This window comes from Ceratosolen solmsi, unplaced genomic scaffold, assembly GCF_000503995.2.
Source record: "Ceratosolen solmsi marchali unplaced genomic scaffold, CerSol_1.0 scaffold1, whole genome shotgun sequence".
In the NCBI taxonomy this organism is placed as follows: Eukaryota; Metazoa; Arthropoda; class Insecta; order Hymenoptera; family Agaonidae; genus Ceratosolen; species Ceratosolen solmsi.
In genome coordinates, this window is record NW_011948415.1 from 6,978,149 (window position 1) to 6,992,874 (window position 14,726).

Genomic DNA, 14,726 nt, shown 5'->3' on the forward strand with positions numbered 1-14,726 from the left:
ACGACGACGACGACGACGACGACGACGACGATAGCGATGACGACGTCAGGAGCAAGTCAGAGCAGGCCTGGCCAGGCAGGAGGGGCAACGCGAGTCCCGGTTACTATGGCAACCCCCGACCGCTCTCTCATTCTCTCGCTATCGCGCTCGGGCCGGGGCTCGAGCTCGTGCGGCTCCGCCGGTCCTCGTCCGCACTCGGCCCCTCTTCTCGCGGCGCCGCGCCGCTCGCCGTCGCCGTCCCGACGGCCGAAGCGCCAGTTCCATCTCGCACGCAGTCCGGGCGACAACCGACGTGCGAGAGCGCGTCCGCAGCTCAGCGACACCTGTGCCAGCACCGCTCACCCACCCACTCGCGCTTCGATCAGCCTCTCTATTTCTCTCTCTCTCTCTCTCTCTCTCTCTCTCTACATATCTCTCTCTATATATCTCTCTATATCTCTGTTGTTCATCTCTCTGTCGCGACGTTCAGCACGAGGAGGCACCTGCTGCGGCGGAGCCGGTGCACGTGCGGCTGTGCGCGAGTGTTGCCAGTGCCTGAGAGAGGCCCGAGGCCGTCATCATTACTAATACCAGAGAGACGTGAGAAGAGCGGCGTCAAGGACACGTTTCGCGGCCTGATATTTCCCGGTGCGGGGCCTCGTCCAGCCGAGACTTTCATCCCGCGGTTCTGGGTCGTAAAGAGCGCGAGAGCCCCGGGGCCGCGGTCCCAGGCGCCGTTTGTGCGCACGGGAACGGGCCGAGAGGCCCCCGGAGAATGGGACGCGCCTGAGTCCGCGAGATACGGGAGCCGAAAAGCGCGGGGACTGTTGGGGACGCCCGGGTGGGCCCCGAAGGATGACCATGTTCGGGAGCCTCGTTCAGCGGCTGACGTCGCCGGTCACCTCGCCGACGAGTCCCCGGCGCCGCTTCAAGTCGCCCTCGCGCTGGGAGGTACAGAGCGAGCCGGAGGACGACGGCCAGGCGTCCACGGCGACGCCCGCGCGTAAATCCAGGGCGAAGCACCTGCTCGACAAGCGCAAGAGCAAGAGCCGGGCCCGGGGCCTGAACCTCGCCGCCGTCGGCGAGCCCCAGCCCTGCTCGTCCTGGCAGGAGTTGGCTTTCCCACCGCTGCGAGGTACCAAGAGCCTCGGCCGACTCGACGGCATGAAAGAGGTGAGCTTTTGCTTATTCCCGGCCCCGCTCACCCCGCTCACCCCGCTCACCCCGCTCACCCCGATCCTCGACGTCGCAAGTCGCTGCTCCCAGCTGGAAAAACAAATAGCCGCCGCCATTCGCTATCCTCGACGGCAAAAACACAGTGCAATTCGTAATACTACACAGCCTTATCGAATGACAATGAAGCACACTCGTTCGTTCGTTGGCACACATTGTTATTGAATATTAAACGTGTAGTAAAAGTATATTGCGTCGGAAAAACATGAGAGTCAATAACTCGCAAAGGTCGATCGATTGCAGCGCTCTGGCTTTGATTTTATCGAATAATGTCGCTCGCACTCGTCGTTAAACAACTCGCCCGCTATTGCAAATAATACACGACGAAACGACATGTCTGTGCACCTCCAGCGGCGCAGCGCCCAAACTGGATAAATACGTGTTTAATGGCTCGCTGGTTGACTCGGCCGTCGTCGGAGGCCATTGGAAAATTTAGCGTCGAGTCGAGTCGAGTCGAGTCGAGTCGTGTAGAGTAGAGTAGAGTAGAGTCGAGTAGAGTCGCGACGTCGAGTAAAAAGCAATTGGCTGCCAGCAATTGGCCGAATCGAGCCTATTTAAATTCGACCAATTAGTCAATAGTGAGAGACGTAGAAAGAAAATTGATCGGGCATTAGTGGCGTATCGGCCGCGATAGCGTACTCAAAATATTATTCCCGCCTCGGCACAATGCAACTTCGATAATAACTTGGAAGCGCGTATTTAACGGCCAAAACATAATGTGCGCGCTTGCGCCGCCTATGCGCAAGTACTCGGCCGATCGACGGGCACGCACGTACGGCACTCGCGAGGACGAAAGTTTACTCGCCGAACGTCTTGGATAGCCCCGTCAGTCGGCTATTATTGTCTTTTTCTTCTCCTTCATCATCATTATCATATATTGTTGTCGTCATCGTCATCATTATCTGTAAAATGCACGCGACCGACCACGCGCGATTTCGTGGAGAATGTTTTGCCTCGATTCGTCGTGGTTGGGGAGGCGCGACGCGGCGTGAGGTAGAAGCCGAAGATGCGATTCGCGTGGACTTCCGCGATCGATGCGCGTAATTAATTATTGGAATTGCTCGTGGAGCTGGTGCCGCCGTGCCGTGTCGCACGAGATTAGGTAACGAATGAGACGTAGTCGATCGTGTGCTCCAGTTGCGCGGCCCTGCGTCTGCGCAGCTTTTCGCGCGGTTCCACGCCCAGCCTGTGGCTTGAATTTGGCGCGGCGAAAATTCGCTGTCGGATTATTTGACCGCGCCCGGAGGACCTTCGTCTTTCTTCTTCCTGCCGTTCACCTGACGTTCAACGTGCCGTCGCTAATTCGGCCAGATGCGCCAGAGCCGTTACGTTCCAATTCCCCCTCCCCTCGCCGACCCTCTCACACTCTCACTCACTCACTCACTCACTCACTCACTCACTCACTCACTCTCTCTCTCTCTCTCTCTCTTACATGCTATGTCTTCCTCCCTTTCTCCAATCCTCCCTTCATCCCACCCTCCATTCCTTCCTCCATACCGCCCTCCCTCCCTATCGCTCTGTCCCGCCATCCGCTTTTTGTTATATCGCTCTCGTGGACGGGCTAAGACGATCGAAATATTTTCGGATTCTCCGGGTTACGTGACTGTCAGCGAGCGCGCTCCTTCATCCGGCCCGATGTTTAAATTACTCTTATTTTACGATGAAGATGATATGTTGCGACGCAATTTGGCCGAGGGAAATTCCTCGCGTTTGTTTGTTTCTCTCGTCTCGTCTGTCCTTTCGTTTTTATCCCTCTTCCCCTCTTTTTTTTTTCCTGGCCATAATGACATTGTCACGGGGCTTGGCACACGGCATGTTATTTACATTTTCTATAAATTGGGTTAAACGAGCTCTAAAAAAGCAATTAGTTGCGCTGGAGGTTTTGCCTCGTGATGTCATTCGACCATTTTGTACAACAGCTCTCGCGCGCTTGTTTATAATTCTAAAACAAATGTATAATCTTCCATTTGGGCGTAAAGTTTCATCGCCCCCGAGACTCTTCTGCTATATCTCTTCGGCCTACCGATCACCACACGAGACTACATCATTCGTTGCCTGCCATCTAGAGATCGCTGGACAAATACACGTGTAATAACACGAGGCGCATGTAGTGGTAGTTGTAAGCGAGCGAGCGTGCATTTAATTACTCATGCATTTTATTCATCGTCGAGCCGAATGACGTTCGTTACCGGTACCATTGTGCCTGACATTAGAAAAAAAAATCACTGCAACGACAACTCACTCCCTCGATAGCATACAAAAAATCTTTACAGAAAAAGTTCCTTCATTGGCCAGTTGAGGGCAATTTAAGTGGATCGGTAGGATGCACCTCGTGGGAGAAAGGTGCTCGACCGCATGGGCTTTCCTCATTTTTCGTCCAATTTTTCATTTCCTTCTCACGCCACCTTACTCTATACGCGGCCCTTATCCGTGTTTTTGCGTCGCCACCGTTAGCGTCACCGTCACCGCCACCGTCGCCGCCGCCGCCGCGTGAAGATGATTTAAGACGCCATTAGGGTCATTGCGCGCTCCCCCGTAGAACGAGGATCGGCCAAACTTCCGTCGCTCCCCCTGCATCGTGCAGGCTGTAAGCCGATAGTGCCGCTGCTCGTTTAACGACGCCTTCCTCTGCTCAGCGACGCGCGACTCACTCCCCGATAGCGATCTTCCAATGTCCGCGTGCACGCGCACGTCGGAACGAAGCCGAAGACTCTCTCTTCCTGCTCATGCACCAGCGAGTAGCGCTGATGTTACGCATTGCATTGACGATTCGCGCGACCGATTTGCTCACCCTTCCCCCCTTGCCTTTCTCACAATTCGGGTGAGAAGGGAGTCAAGACCGATGATTCTTAAGCGACTAATTAGCGACTATGATTTGCCCGCTTCGTGTACACAGAGGGCAATATTGTTAGCCGCGCTTTATAATGACATTATTATATAACGATTTTTATAATGCCCCCCACCCATGCCTACCAGCAACTGGATAGTCGTTCCCTTAAGGAAACCACGACGTATTGTAACATTGATAAATATTGATATAATTGGCCGGCGGCAGTGTTTGGCCAAGGTTAGTGTTCGTGTCTTTCGAAAGGATTAATTAAATGCGAATAAAAATAATTATATACGAGCGTTGTGAATAAACTCGCTCTTTTCATGTTGAATTAAGTACGAATTTTTAAGCAAAATGCGCCGAGATGATTCGATGGTGCACAAATGCTCACTCGTCTCAACTTATGCATTTCGCTCGCGCGCGCACGCCCGATATAAGTAAAATAATATCTTATGCACCAATGTCAAGTAGTCCACGGACTCTTGTATACATAATAAAGCGATATATAAAATGGAAAAATCAGATAAAACCTGAAAACTGAAGCACGTCCCGGTGTTTGATACACACATTCTTATGTGTGACTGCAGTTACGGTGAATTGCGCTCCCGACCTTGAGCGCGATATCGCTGTCGACTCGTAACAAATATAACAAGCCAAGAGGGAATTTGTGCTAATGATAGGATCGGGACAATTGGAGGCGCTTCTCTTGTCGAAGATACGGAAACGTCTCTCGCTTTACCCGACACGCCACCATCTCCATCCAATCTTCAACTTTATAGAATCAACCAGAGGTCGTCCGTTGCACTTACGTCGCGTAACAAAGGGCCTCGATTAAACTCATCAACTGTCACGCATCTGCGCCTATTTTAACTTTTAAAGTGCCAAGAGATCAAGATTTTCAGTACAATATACCGAGTCTTCTCTACGAATTTTGAAAGTTTTATAAAATGTATGTCTTCGCTATCGAGTAAGAAAATTCGACGTTCGTATTCGAATGAGATATACTGTAACGTATCGGACTGTTATTACTCTACAAGTATTATTGCAGTCCGTAACGTACAACAACTTTTTTGGCTCCTGTTCCTCCATGCCTCCCTCCTTCTCTCTTGCTGATAATCGTGCAGCGGGTGAGATTTAAATGAAAAAACGCCAGCTCGAATATTTTAATTTTAACTGGGAGAGCAGAGACCTGCAATACGGTATCATGCAGGTTAATTGAATTTCGCGATACAGATGTCCGAAGAAACTTGGATTATTCCCCGAAGACTGATTCATGAGAGGTCCCCAGCTGATTAGAGACTAAGTCGCTTTTTTTATTTTAATTACACGTCCGTGTACGGAGACGCGCAGCTGTATGCGGCGGCCTCCTCTCATTAAAACATTTTAAATTGCTTTATTATTAGCTTACAAACGATTTTTTAACGTAAAAATAAGGTGGTCGTGTTGTAATAAAGGCGCTGCGAAGAAACAAAGTAAAGTGGCGTTTATTGAAAATGAAATTAAATGCCGGGACCGGTAATGTCGTTCTCAGAAGTAGATCGACACGTAAAAGCCAATATAACGGGAGGGGGGAGGGAGGGAGAGTAAGTGGGATGAGTAGAAATGAGCCACGACGAAGTATTGCACTCGGTCTCCTGATGTTCTTGAAAAAGGATAAAAAAGGAGGAAATTTAAAAACGCGCGCATTGAAATGGTTCCTTATAAGGTAGCGAGCGGTGACCCTGAGGTTCGTACGATTGGGCATTCCGGGCCTCTGACTCGGACTCTGACTCCCCGACTCTCTTGCCGTTGTTACAAATGCCTGACTTATACATAAGCCGCGACTGCCAAACGAATCGCTTCTCGCACGCAACAACAGCGCCTGCCGCGTTGCTGTCCGGCTGAAAAACGACAATGAGACTCGCGATTCTGCGCCACCGTAATTGAAGACCTATTAACGTTTTTGCCCGCCATAATTCAGCGGATTTATCCCCCACTGGTGCCATTGTCGCTCCTTTTCCCTCCTTTTCCCTCCTTTGTTCTCCTCCTCATTCTCTGTCTTATCCACATCCAGCTTCTCATCCTCGTTCTCGACCTCGTCCTCGTCCACATCCTTGTACACCTTCTTACCCTCATGCGCTCACTTTCATCGTTCTCGTCATCATCATCAACATCATCAACATCATCATCATCATCATCATCATCATCATCATCATCAGCGTCGTCGTCGTCGTCGTCGCCGTCGTCGTCGCTGTTGCCGTCGTTGTAACCATGATCATCACCATCATCATCTTCTTTCTCCTCCTCCTCCTCCTCCTTTTCCTAGTCAGCATCGTCATCATCACACCGTAATGACATTATCGACTCGCTACGCTTTTGTTCACGCATATTTTTTACCCCAGCGTGCGCGATAGTCTCTTCGAGATTTGTGAAGAGACCGTGGAGGAGGAAATCGTTAGGGAACTTCCTATAAGCTCGTACTTGCTAAGAACATGTTTGGAAATTCCGATAACTCGCTGCCTCGGTAGCCCCGTCCGCCCGCGCTACATTTTTTTCGCGATGGGCATCCTCCACTTTAAAAAGCTTTTAAAGCCGAAATTAACGATGACTACCTGAAAGTCCGAGCGAAAAATAAAGACGTCGAACGAAGGGTGATAAAAATGCGGGCGGGCGCGCGGAGGAGAAGAGCGAGCGCTTTATGCAAAAAATGTTAACGGACAATCGACAAAAAATAAGCAAGAAGGCTCGCGGGCATCGAAAATATACTGCGAAAGGAGGCGCGGTGCAAGCGTCCGATCGATGCTCCTATTGCAGAATCGGACCCCATACATTCTCAAAGGAATTCGCCTCCACCATTGTCAATTTTAGATGACCTTTGCTTGAATTTCTTTTCTTTTCATTCTCTTCTTGTCCTTCCTTTTCCTCCTTTTTCTTATTTCTTTTCTATTTTTTTTCTTTTTCCTTTTCGTTACTTCTGTCTCTTCTTCTTTTTGCTGTTCTTTTCTGTTTGTTTATTTGTTTTTTTTTTTTATTTATTTATATTGGTTCTTTTTTTATCAATATTTCCACTGTCTAGTGACGAATCTCTCGTTAGACGAACAAAAAAAAAACGAGGAAAAATTAAGCCTTGATAGATGGCCGCTCGGCTCTTCAATGGGACGTAGTCCGCTGCGCGAATTTTTAGTCGCTTTTCTTTACCCCTCGACGAAGATGACTCGTTTTTTAATCGAAGGAGCCAAGCGCGGATAGGAGCGGCACTGGGCAGGCGATGGCTCCGGCACCTGTGGAGCTCTCTCGGGACCTTCTCGGAAAGGGCGTAATAAGATTGATAAAGAAAAAATTGCTTCTGAGAAAATTCGGGAGGAGCGAAGGGCTCACGCGCTTACCTACTCTCGTCCGTTGCCTACTCTCAAATTCATTAAGCGTCTTGGGTTACGTCTTGCCACATAAATCTCCTCCTTTATCCAAATTTGAATTTAATTGCCACTCTAGTTATTTTTAGTCATGTTTACGCGGTCCCTCTTTCAATCGCTTGCCATCCGCCGAAACGACTCGACGCGCACGCAGCGCTTAGACGCGCATTCGCCAATTGCTCCGGTAATAATACTCGAATTATCCCCACCTACGCGATCCACGTGAATACTCATAAATCATGATTGGGGGGGGGGGCGACAAGGGGCCACCAAATAAAAGCCTCGCTAAGCTTTTCGATTAGATTTTCCTATCGAACACGAAGAACAGAAAACAAGTCGGATAAATTAAGATTATGACAAGCTTTCCGAGCTAAACCTCTTATTCCCACCTCTCCCGCTCTTGTTAACCGCGTGCCATTTTTAAATGGCGATCCTCCCTCTGACGAAGCGAGGCGCGTTCAATGACCTAAGCGGACGACGGACCAGTTGCGAAACGCACGTAATGCAATCCGCGCTTGATATGTACATCGTGAAGCAGGCGTTGCGAGTCTCCGTTTTTCCGAAAAAAAGCCCAAAAGGCGCGATAAGGGGTCGGGACGCTGGGAGGGGGAGTCGGCGTCGTCGGGCGTCGAGGTCGATCAGCCAACTCGGTCAATAGATGAAGCGCCGAATCGCCGGGGATTATTCTTTAACGAGGCTCGTTATCTGTCTTCTCTACCCCTCCCACCTCCTCCTATGCCACCGCCACGATTCTTATCACGGCTAATGCATCCGGCCGCTGCTGCGGATTTCAACGTGGCGCTTTTAACGTGCCTATAATCGTTTCACGCTCCGCGCCTCGTCTTTATTGCCCAAGGAGGTTTTCATGCTCACAAGGCCTCCGTGCGAGCCGCCCCCAAGGTTGCTAGGAGGACGACTCGCGGACAGATAAGAAGCGGGCGACCCCTTTATACGCACGGCATTGCACCTTGGAGATCGGGGTCCGGAAACGAGCTCGGGTCGACAGCCACTCCGCACCTCCCCTCCGTCCCGTGCCACTTCACCCATTCCTCCCATCACCCATTTCCCATCTCCCGTCTCCGTCGCCTTATCGCTTTCGCATTATTTCACGTTTCGCATTATTCCGTTGTTCTTCTTATCGCCTTGCATCACCTTATAAACTGCCCCCTCTGCCTTACTTTCCTACACTCACCGGAAAATTATAACGATGATAATAATTGCGATAGCAAATAGCATGTTATAATTAATAATAATGCCAATCGACAAGCATTATAAACGTACAATGGTGAATAATAATGGAAAATAATAATAATAATAATAATAACAACAACAATAATTATGATGATGATGATGAGAATGATAATATGTGCCTACCTCGGGGAACATTAGGATAATAAATTAACCAATCATTTTGCGCCCTGCGGGACTTTGCTCAAAGTCTCGGAAGCGCGAAGAATTCGTTTTCCTTGGCGGAGAGTGAAATCGAAAGTGCGTCTGTTTTTATCAGTAACACCGTTTTTTTCATAACGATCTTCTCATTCGCACCACCTCATTGCGCATTCTTTAGATAATAATCTGGCGGTAAGCTATTGGTAAATAAATACGGCTCTTTGTTGCGAGCGAAGAATGTTTACTCAATGCTGAAAACTTGTCTTTTAATTGACAAGCACGGATAATAAATTAAAATGTCGAAATGTAAGGAGATAAATATTAGTTGTGCAAATGTAGTTTCTACCTTGACTGTGACAAGGGGCCAATCGATGTAAAAATCGGAAACAATTCCGAATGAAAGCCATTATCTGAGATGCTCTATTTTTATTATCAGCACTGACTCGGCTATGAGTAAAGAAATTTCCAAGATTGAATGTTCATGGTATAGACAATGCCATCTGGACTGATGTACGATATAAATCAAGGAGATAAATCGATAGAGTAATGCCGCAATAGGGGAGCAATAAAATAAACAATCAATCGAGACTGAATTTTTCGCGAAATATCAATTGTCGGACATTACTCTTCGATGAGGCTCTTTTGCGCTGGAAGCCGTGCTCGATAAATCGCCATACTGGTTGTCGAGGGCACTGGGCACGGCAGTAGGGGATGGGGGTGGGGGGTTAGGGCTGTTTCTCGATGGCATTGCCTGCTCAGCTCGACTCATCGGATCCATGATTTGTACTTGAGCTCACTTTTAATTACGGGTGGCATACGAGTGTCGTAGTACCCCGTCTCTCTCTCTCTCTCTCTCTCTCTCTCTCTCTCTCTCTCTCTCTCTCTATCTCTCTTTGTCTCTCTATCTCATGTCTCAGCCTGTATACCCGGGTTCCGCGCGCGGGTGTAAAAGATCGATTAAAGAGAGGAACGCGCGATAGATGAGACGCCTAAGCTCCATGCTAAACGCATGTTCCCGGAAGTCTGATGTTACCGGCTTTACCGGCTTGGAGAGTCGGTATGGGGAATTCATTAGTCATCTTCCTATGCCTCGCTTCGCTCCACATGTCTCCGTCTCGGTAAAAGCTCTTTTTCTCTTTTATCAAATTTTATCTTTCTACAAGTGCACTTTTCCTTCCTCCTTTTCTCCCTCACCGTCCCTCTTGTCCCTCTGACTCGCTGTACACGATCATCGAATGAGTAAGCTCGCACTCGTTCGCTTATGTCGAACGTTTAATCGCGTTTCTCACGGAAAGCGACGCATTCGCAATCACGGATCAAATCTCTCGCGCAAATAGAAAATATACTTGTCGCCAGCTTACCGTGGTAATGTCTTAAATAGAGCTGGCTCCTTTTTTTTCTCATAAGTCCAGCGGAAAGAAGACAAATACGAGGACATAACTAGCTGATGGATACTCAACCACTAGGAGAAAAGGCATGGCGTGGAGATAAAAAAGATTCCCCGAAGAGTAATTAAGTAGAGAAAGCACGGTGAGGCTTGGACGCGAGAGCATGAAAATGAAATTGAATAATAAAGCGGGAGTAGTAATAATCACGAAACAGTAACATTTTGTTCCCCCGCAGCGATGTCAAACGTCCGGTTCGCGGAGTACGTACGTCGGGCTTCGGGACGAACTCCCGGGGCCGAGGCAATAAATAAACTTGTTATACGGCTCGATCGGAGCTGAGCGCGATGGCCTTGATGCACTCGAGCCGCCGGCGACACGGATTCCTAGTTGTCCAAAAGTACCCACTGGAACTCGTAGCACAGGGGTGACAAGTACAACGAAAGTCCCCGAGATATTCGTCTAGTTACACGGGATGGCGGATGCCTTAGTGCCAGCTGATCTTGAAATAGTCAAAACTCACCGAAGTTTCGGCTTACGCTCTCGCGTTTTAATGAACTTCATGACGGAGGTCCAATCGTCTTGTATTAAATGATTCCTCTAGGCCTTGCCACTCGTAGTCGTTTCGTTCCAATCATTGTGCAATCCTAAAAAGCGTGCCTTCGCGTTCATTTGGGCGTAGCGCGGCTGCACATCCAGTTAACGGCGCACCGTCGAGCTAAGAGAGATAAAAATAGAGGCAGTTTCCATGAAGGAAGAAAGCCAAGGTAGATATGTAAAACAGGTAGCTCATAGGAAGCGAGGAGCAAGCGGGCGAATTCCAATGTTCTTCTTGATGCGGTCAAATTATATTTTGCGTAGGCACGCAAAACGTAGCGATGAACCGGGATAAAGGAGCGCATAGAATGGAGTTAGAAGAAGGATGGACTCGGTGAAGTTGGGTTAGTTGGTTGGTTGGTTTGTTGGTTGGTTGGTTTGTTGTTTGGTTGGTTGGTTGGTTGGTTGGTTGGTTGGTTGGTTGGTTGGTTGGTTGGTAAGTTGGATAGCCGTAGGGACGGTGGAGGTGGCGGTAAGGCGACGTCGAGAGAGGGACGGACGGGAACAGGGTTGCGCGAATGCAGGAGCGAGTCCAGTCTCGTTTTCGTTGGGTTTGATCGATCGGAGGAGAAGGGGACGAATTAAAGCCGGACGCCGCTACCGCGCTTCTTCGCCCCTTTTGAATGGGCCAAACGCTCGGGCGAATAAAGCGCGCGTGGAACGTGGGGGGTAGGGGTTAGGGTGGGGTTGGGGGGGGGGGATATTCTCGCTCTCTCGAGGAGCCAAGGAGCGGCAAAGGGTCAGTGACTCGAGCGAGGATACCACCGACCTTTCGTCCATCTCCTTATCCTTGTTTCTTTTTTCTCCAACACTCCCCCTCCACCCGCCCCATCCCAACCCTCGCACTCCGGGCCTTATTTTGTTTGCCTTCCTGCCTGCCGCTAGCCCGGACCGTAGCAATTGGCTTTACATACCGGCTTGTGCTTCTTTTTCGGCCCGACTATGTGAGCGCGAGATATTATTGAATAAATTTGCACGCTCGCCTCCACTCGCCAGTGCAATCAATACAAGTGCGAACAATCATCCCAAACTCGTAAAGTACCACTTCGAGTGCCTAGTGGAAAATGCTTTTTTCCTCTTTTATTCATCTCCTTCTCCTTCTCCCCTTCAATTTCCACCAACTGCTCCGTCTGCTTCATCCTCTTATACTTATTCTTTATTCTTGTTTCTTTGCTTTGCTCAGCCGTGGAATTACCGTCCGCGTTTTTTCCGAGTGCACCATTGTAAAAGAAAGGCGAATTCGGTTAATTTCCGTCCGTAGACTCGCGCTACGTTTATCTTTATATCGGAGCCGAGTCGTTGAGCTAGATTTTTTTTTTTTTAAAGGAATAGCCAAACCAACGTAAGGCCATTAGCGTTATGATTTTACAAGCTTTAAATATATGCTTACTTTAACGTGGTGGCCATCAATTAATCCTCGCGTGTACGTGACATTCTCGAGGTTCATGGGCCTCTCGGCCCGCAAAGAAATCCTGCATGCTAAGTGAAATTCGAAGCTGCGATGTCTCGGTATTAATATTTTTGGTACTAAATTGAAGCGTCACATTAAAGCTGGCATCGGAATTTAATACCGGTTCTTAAGCTCCGAAAATGCCCAACCCCATTCGGGGCTAAATACTTTTACAGCTATCCTCAGCCCGCGCGGAATTGATCACGTGGCCCGGCTTAATTGTAAGGACAGCGGAGGTAATGGCGCGACGATAGTTCGCGGGTAATAAAAGTCGGTCAGTACGGAAGGTCGAAGAGACTCGTGGCCAAGCCCTTTGACTCTCGGATCGAATCAAGGCACTTTCAATTCTAGGCTGGACGCACGGTAGCAGCAGAGAGCACTGCACTCGAGCCCAGTCCTCGTCATCATGATGTGCCTCCCCCTCCTGCCCTCGCGTTCCATTTACTTTCGACGGCCTTATTAAAGTCGAGCTGCCTGACCCGCGGAGCCTACATTTTTCCTACGTAACATGCCCGTATCTCATCTCTAGACACACACGCGCCCGCGAGCGCGCGTACTCTTTCTCTCTCTCTCTCTCTCTCTCTCTCTCTCTCTCTATATATATATATATCTTTCTCTCTCTCTATCTCTCGCTCTCTGTCTCTCCTTCTCTCAATATCCATATATCATTATCTATCTCCTCGATTCTAGTCTCCTCTTCATTACTCTCTAACTCTATCGCTAAAACTTCTTCTTCCACCTTTTAAGCAGCTCCTCTTCTTTTATTCTAATGGCCAGTGAAAGTTAAAATTTCTTTTCCGTGGACCCTCCTCAGTGTACATAAAGAAGATTTGAAAGCGTTGTTTTTCAAATTTGAATATTTAATTGCCTAAAGATTAAGTTCTACGCCTCTTAGCGTATTATTTTATTATCTAGGAAACTAATACCTTCCACTTGTCATCGTGGTATTTTTAAATTTGTGTAAAAGATCGGAATTTCTTTTGAATTCCTTTACTTTATCGTAAAGATATAATTAAATGGTATTATTATTAAAAATAAAAGAAAAGAAAAAAAAAAGAAATTTTATTATAAAGTATAATTGTTAGGCAAGCCTTGCTGTATATACTTTTTCAATTTGCTTTACCAAGTAGATTGCACAATTATTCTTACACTCTATTAAATGAAGAATCGGTACTTGTAATGTTTGATTATCAAAAGTAGTAATCGACTCGAAGATGGCTATAATTATTGTATTTGTTTTTTTAAGATACATAATTTTGTTCTATTTTTAGTTTTCTTGCAACCGAGTTTCGTAATATAAGCCTAAATAATTTCTTTACAAAGATACAATTTATAAACATTAGGAGTTGATTTTATTTAAAAAATTTATTAACTTATTAAATTACATAAATATCTATGTAAAACAGACTCTTTGTTGTTTTGCAATTATATACGTATATGCATTATTATGCAAGCACGCACGCCTTTGTCACGTAAATATTTGCATATACACGTAGTAATAAATAAGTATTTGAGCAATTATATCTGGGATTTTTTTAGATGAAAAATTTATTTCAAACTTGGATTATAATATTGAATCATATATATATATATATATACTATTTTGGAATTAGGAGTGATTTTGATATATTACAAAAATCTTATTTAAACGAAGTGTCAGCCCTATATATAATTTCTATATAATTTCTACAAGAAATAATATCCATATACTTTCCTATATATAATATTGGATGATGGTTCAGCAACTAAATAGTACGTGAGAAATGGCTTTAGTAATGGACCTAAAACGAGAGTCGGAATGGGCGGTGTCTTCTTGGTAATCATCATTTAATTGTTCATTTAAAACGATGAGATCGAGATGCGCTAGTCCTTTATTAAAGGAAAAAGCATTTTAATGTATTCGAATGCGGATCGTGACAGCGCTAGATAAATTTTCTCTAAGATGCCCTAATCTTCTCTACGATAATACAATTCCCGATTTAACTATGCTGATGAAGTGAGGCGAAGCCATAGAAATAATTTACAAACGGAATGCGTCTCAGTTCGAAGCTCCCCCAAGCAGATTACAATAATCAATCAGGGCGGATAATTTATGAGTGCATAACGCAGGGCTAAATCTATCTTCGGTACTGACAAATTCAAATTCTATGGAGCCAAGTGAGGGAGGGCAGAAGGTAGAAAGGTGTGGTCATGTGGGCCGCGTACGTGTGCCCCATCTCGACGCAAGCGCTAATACGTATCTGGCAGAGCGACGAGTATTTGGGCCCCGGGCCCCAGAGAGCAAGGGTTAGAGTCGAGCAATGAAAACTGGTCTGCCTGCCGAGGTGCACGATTCCGAGTCCTTGATCTTGGTTGTTTACCACGGTGTTTAGAATCAGGTAACAGCCAGATTACACGAGTAGAGAAGGGTCGAGTTGGGAGAGGCCGCGCCGAAACGTCTTCTCGCTCGGCGGGGAAGCGTCTCGATCTCG

The 14,726-nt window shown here is 47.4% G+C and overlaps 1 protein-coding gene across 1 annotated transcript in view; it reads left to right on the top strand.

The window, feature by feature from the left end:
- Positions 1-657: 657 nt before the first annotated feature.
- The window catches only part of LOC105368689 (rho GTPase-activating protein 20-like), a 131,004-nt gene continuing 116,935 nt past the window's right edge, over positions 658-14,726 (top strand). The window contains exon 1 of the mRNA XM_011507758.1: positions 658-1,152. Within this exon, the coding sequence (XP_011506060.1) occupies positions 835-1,152 (318 nt within the window). The 5' untranslated portion in view covers positions 658-834. The remainder of the gene's footprint in view (positions 1,153-14,726) is intronic.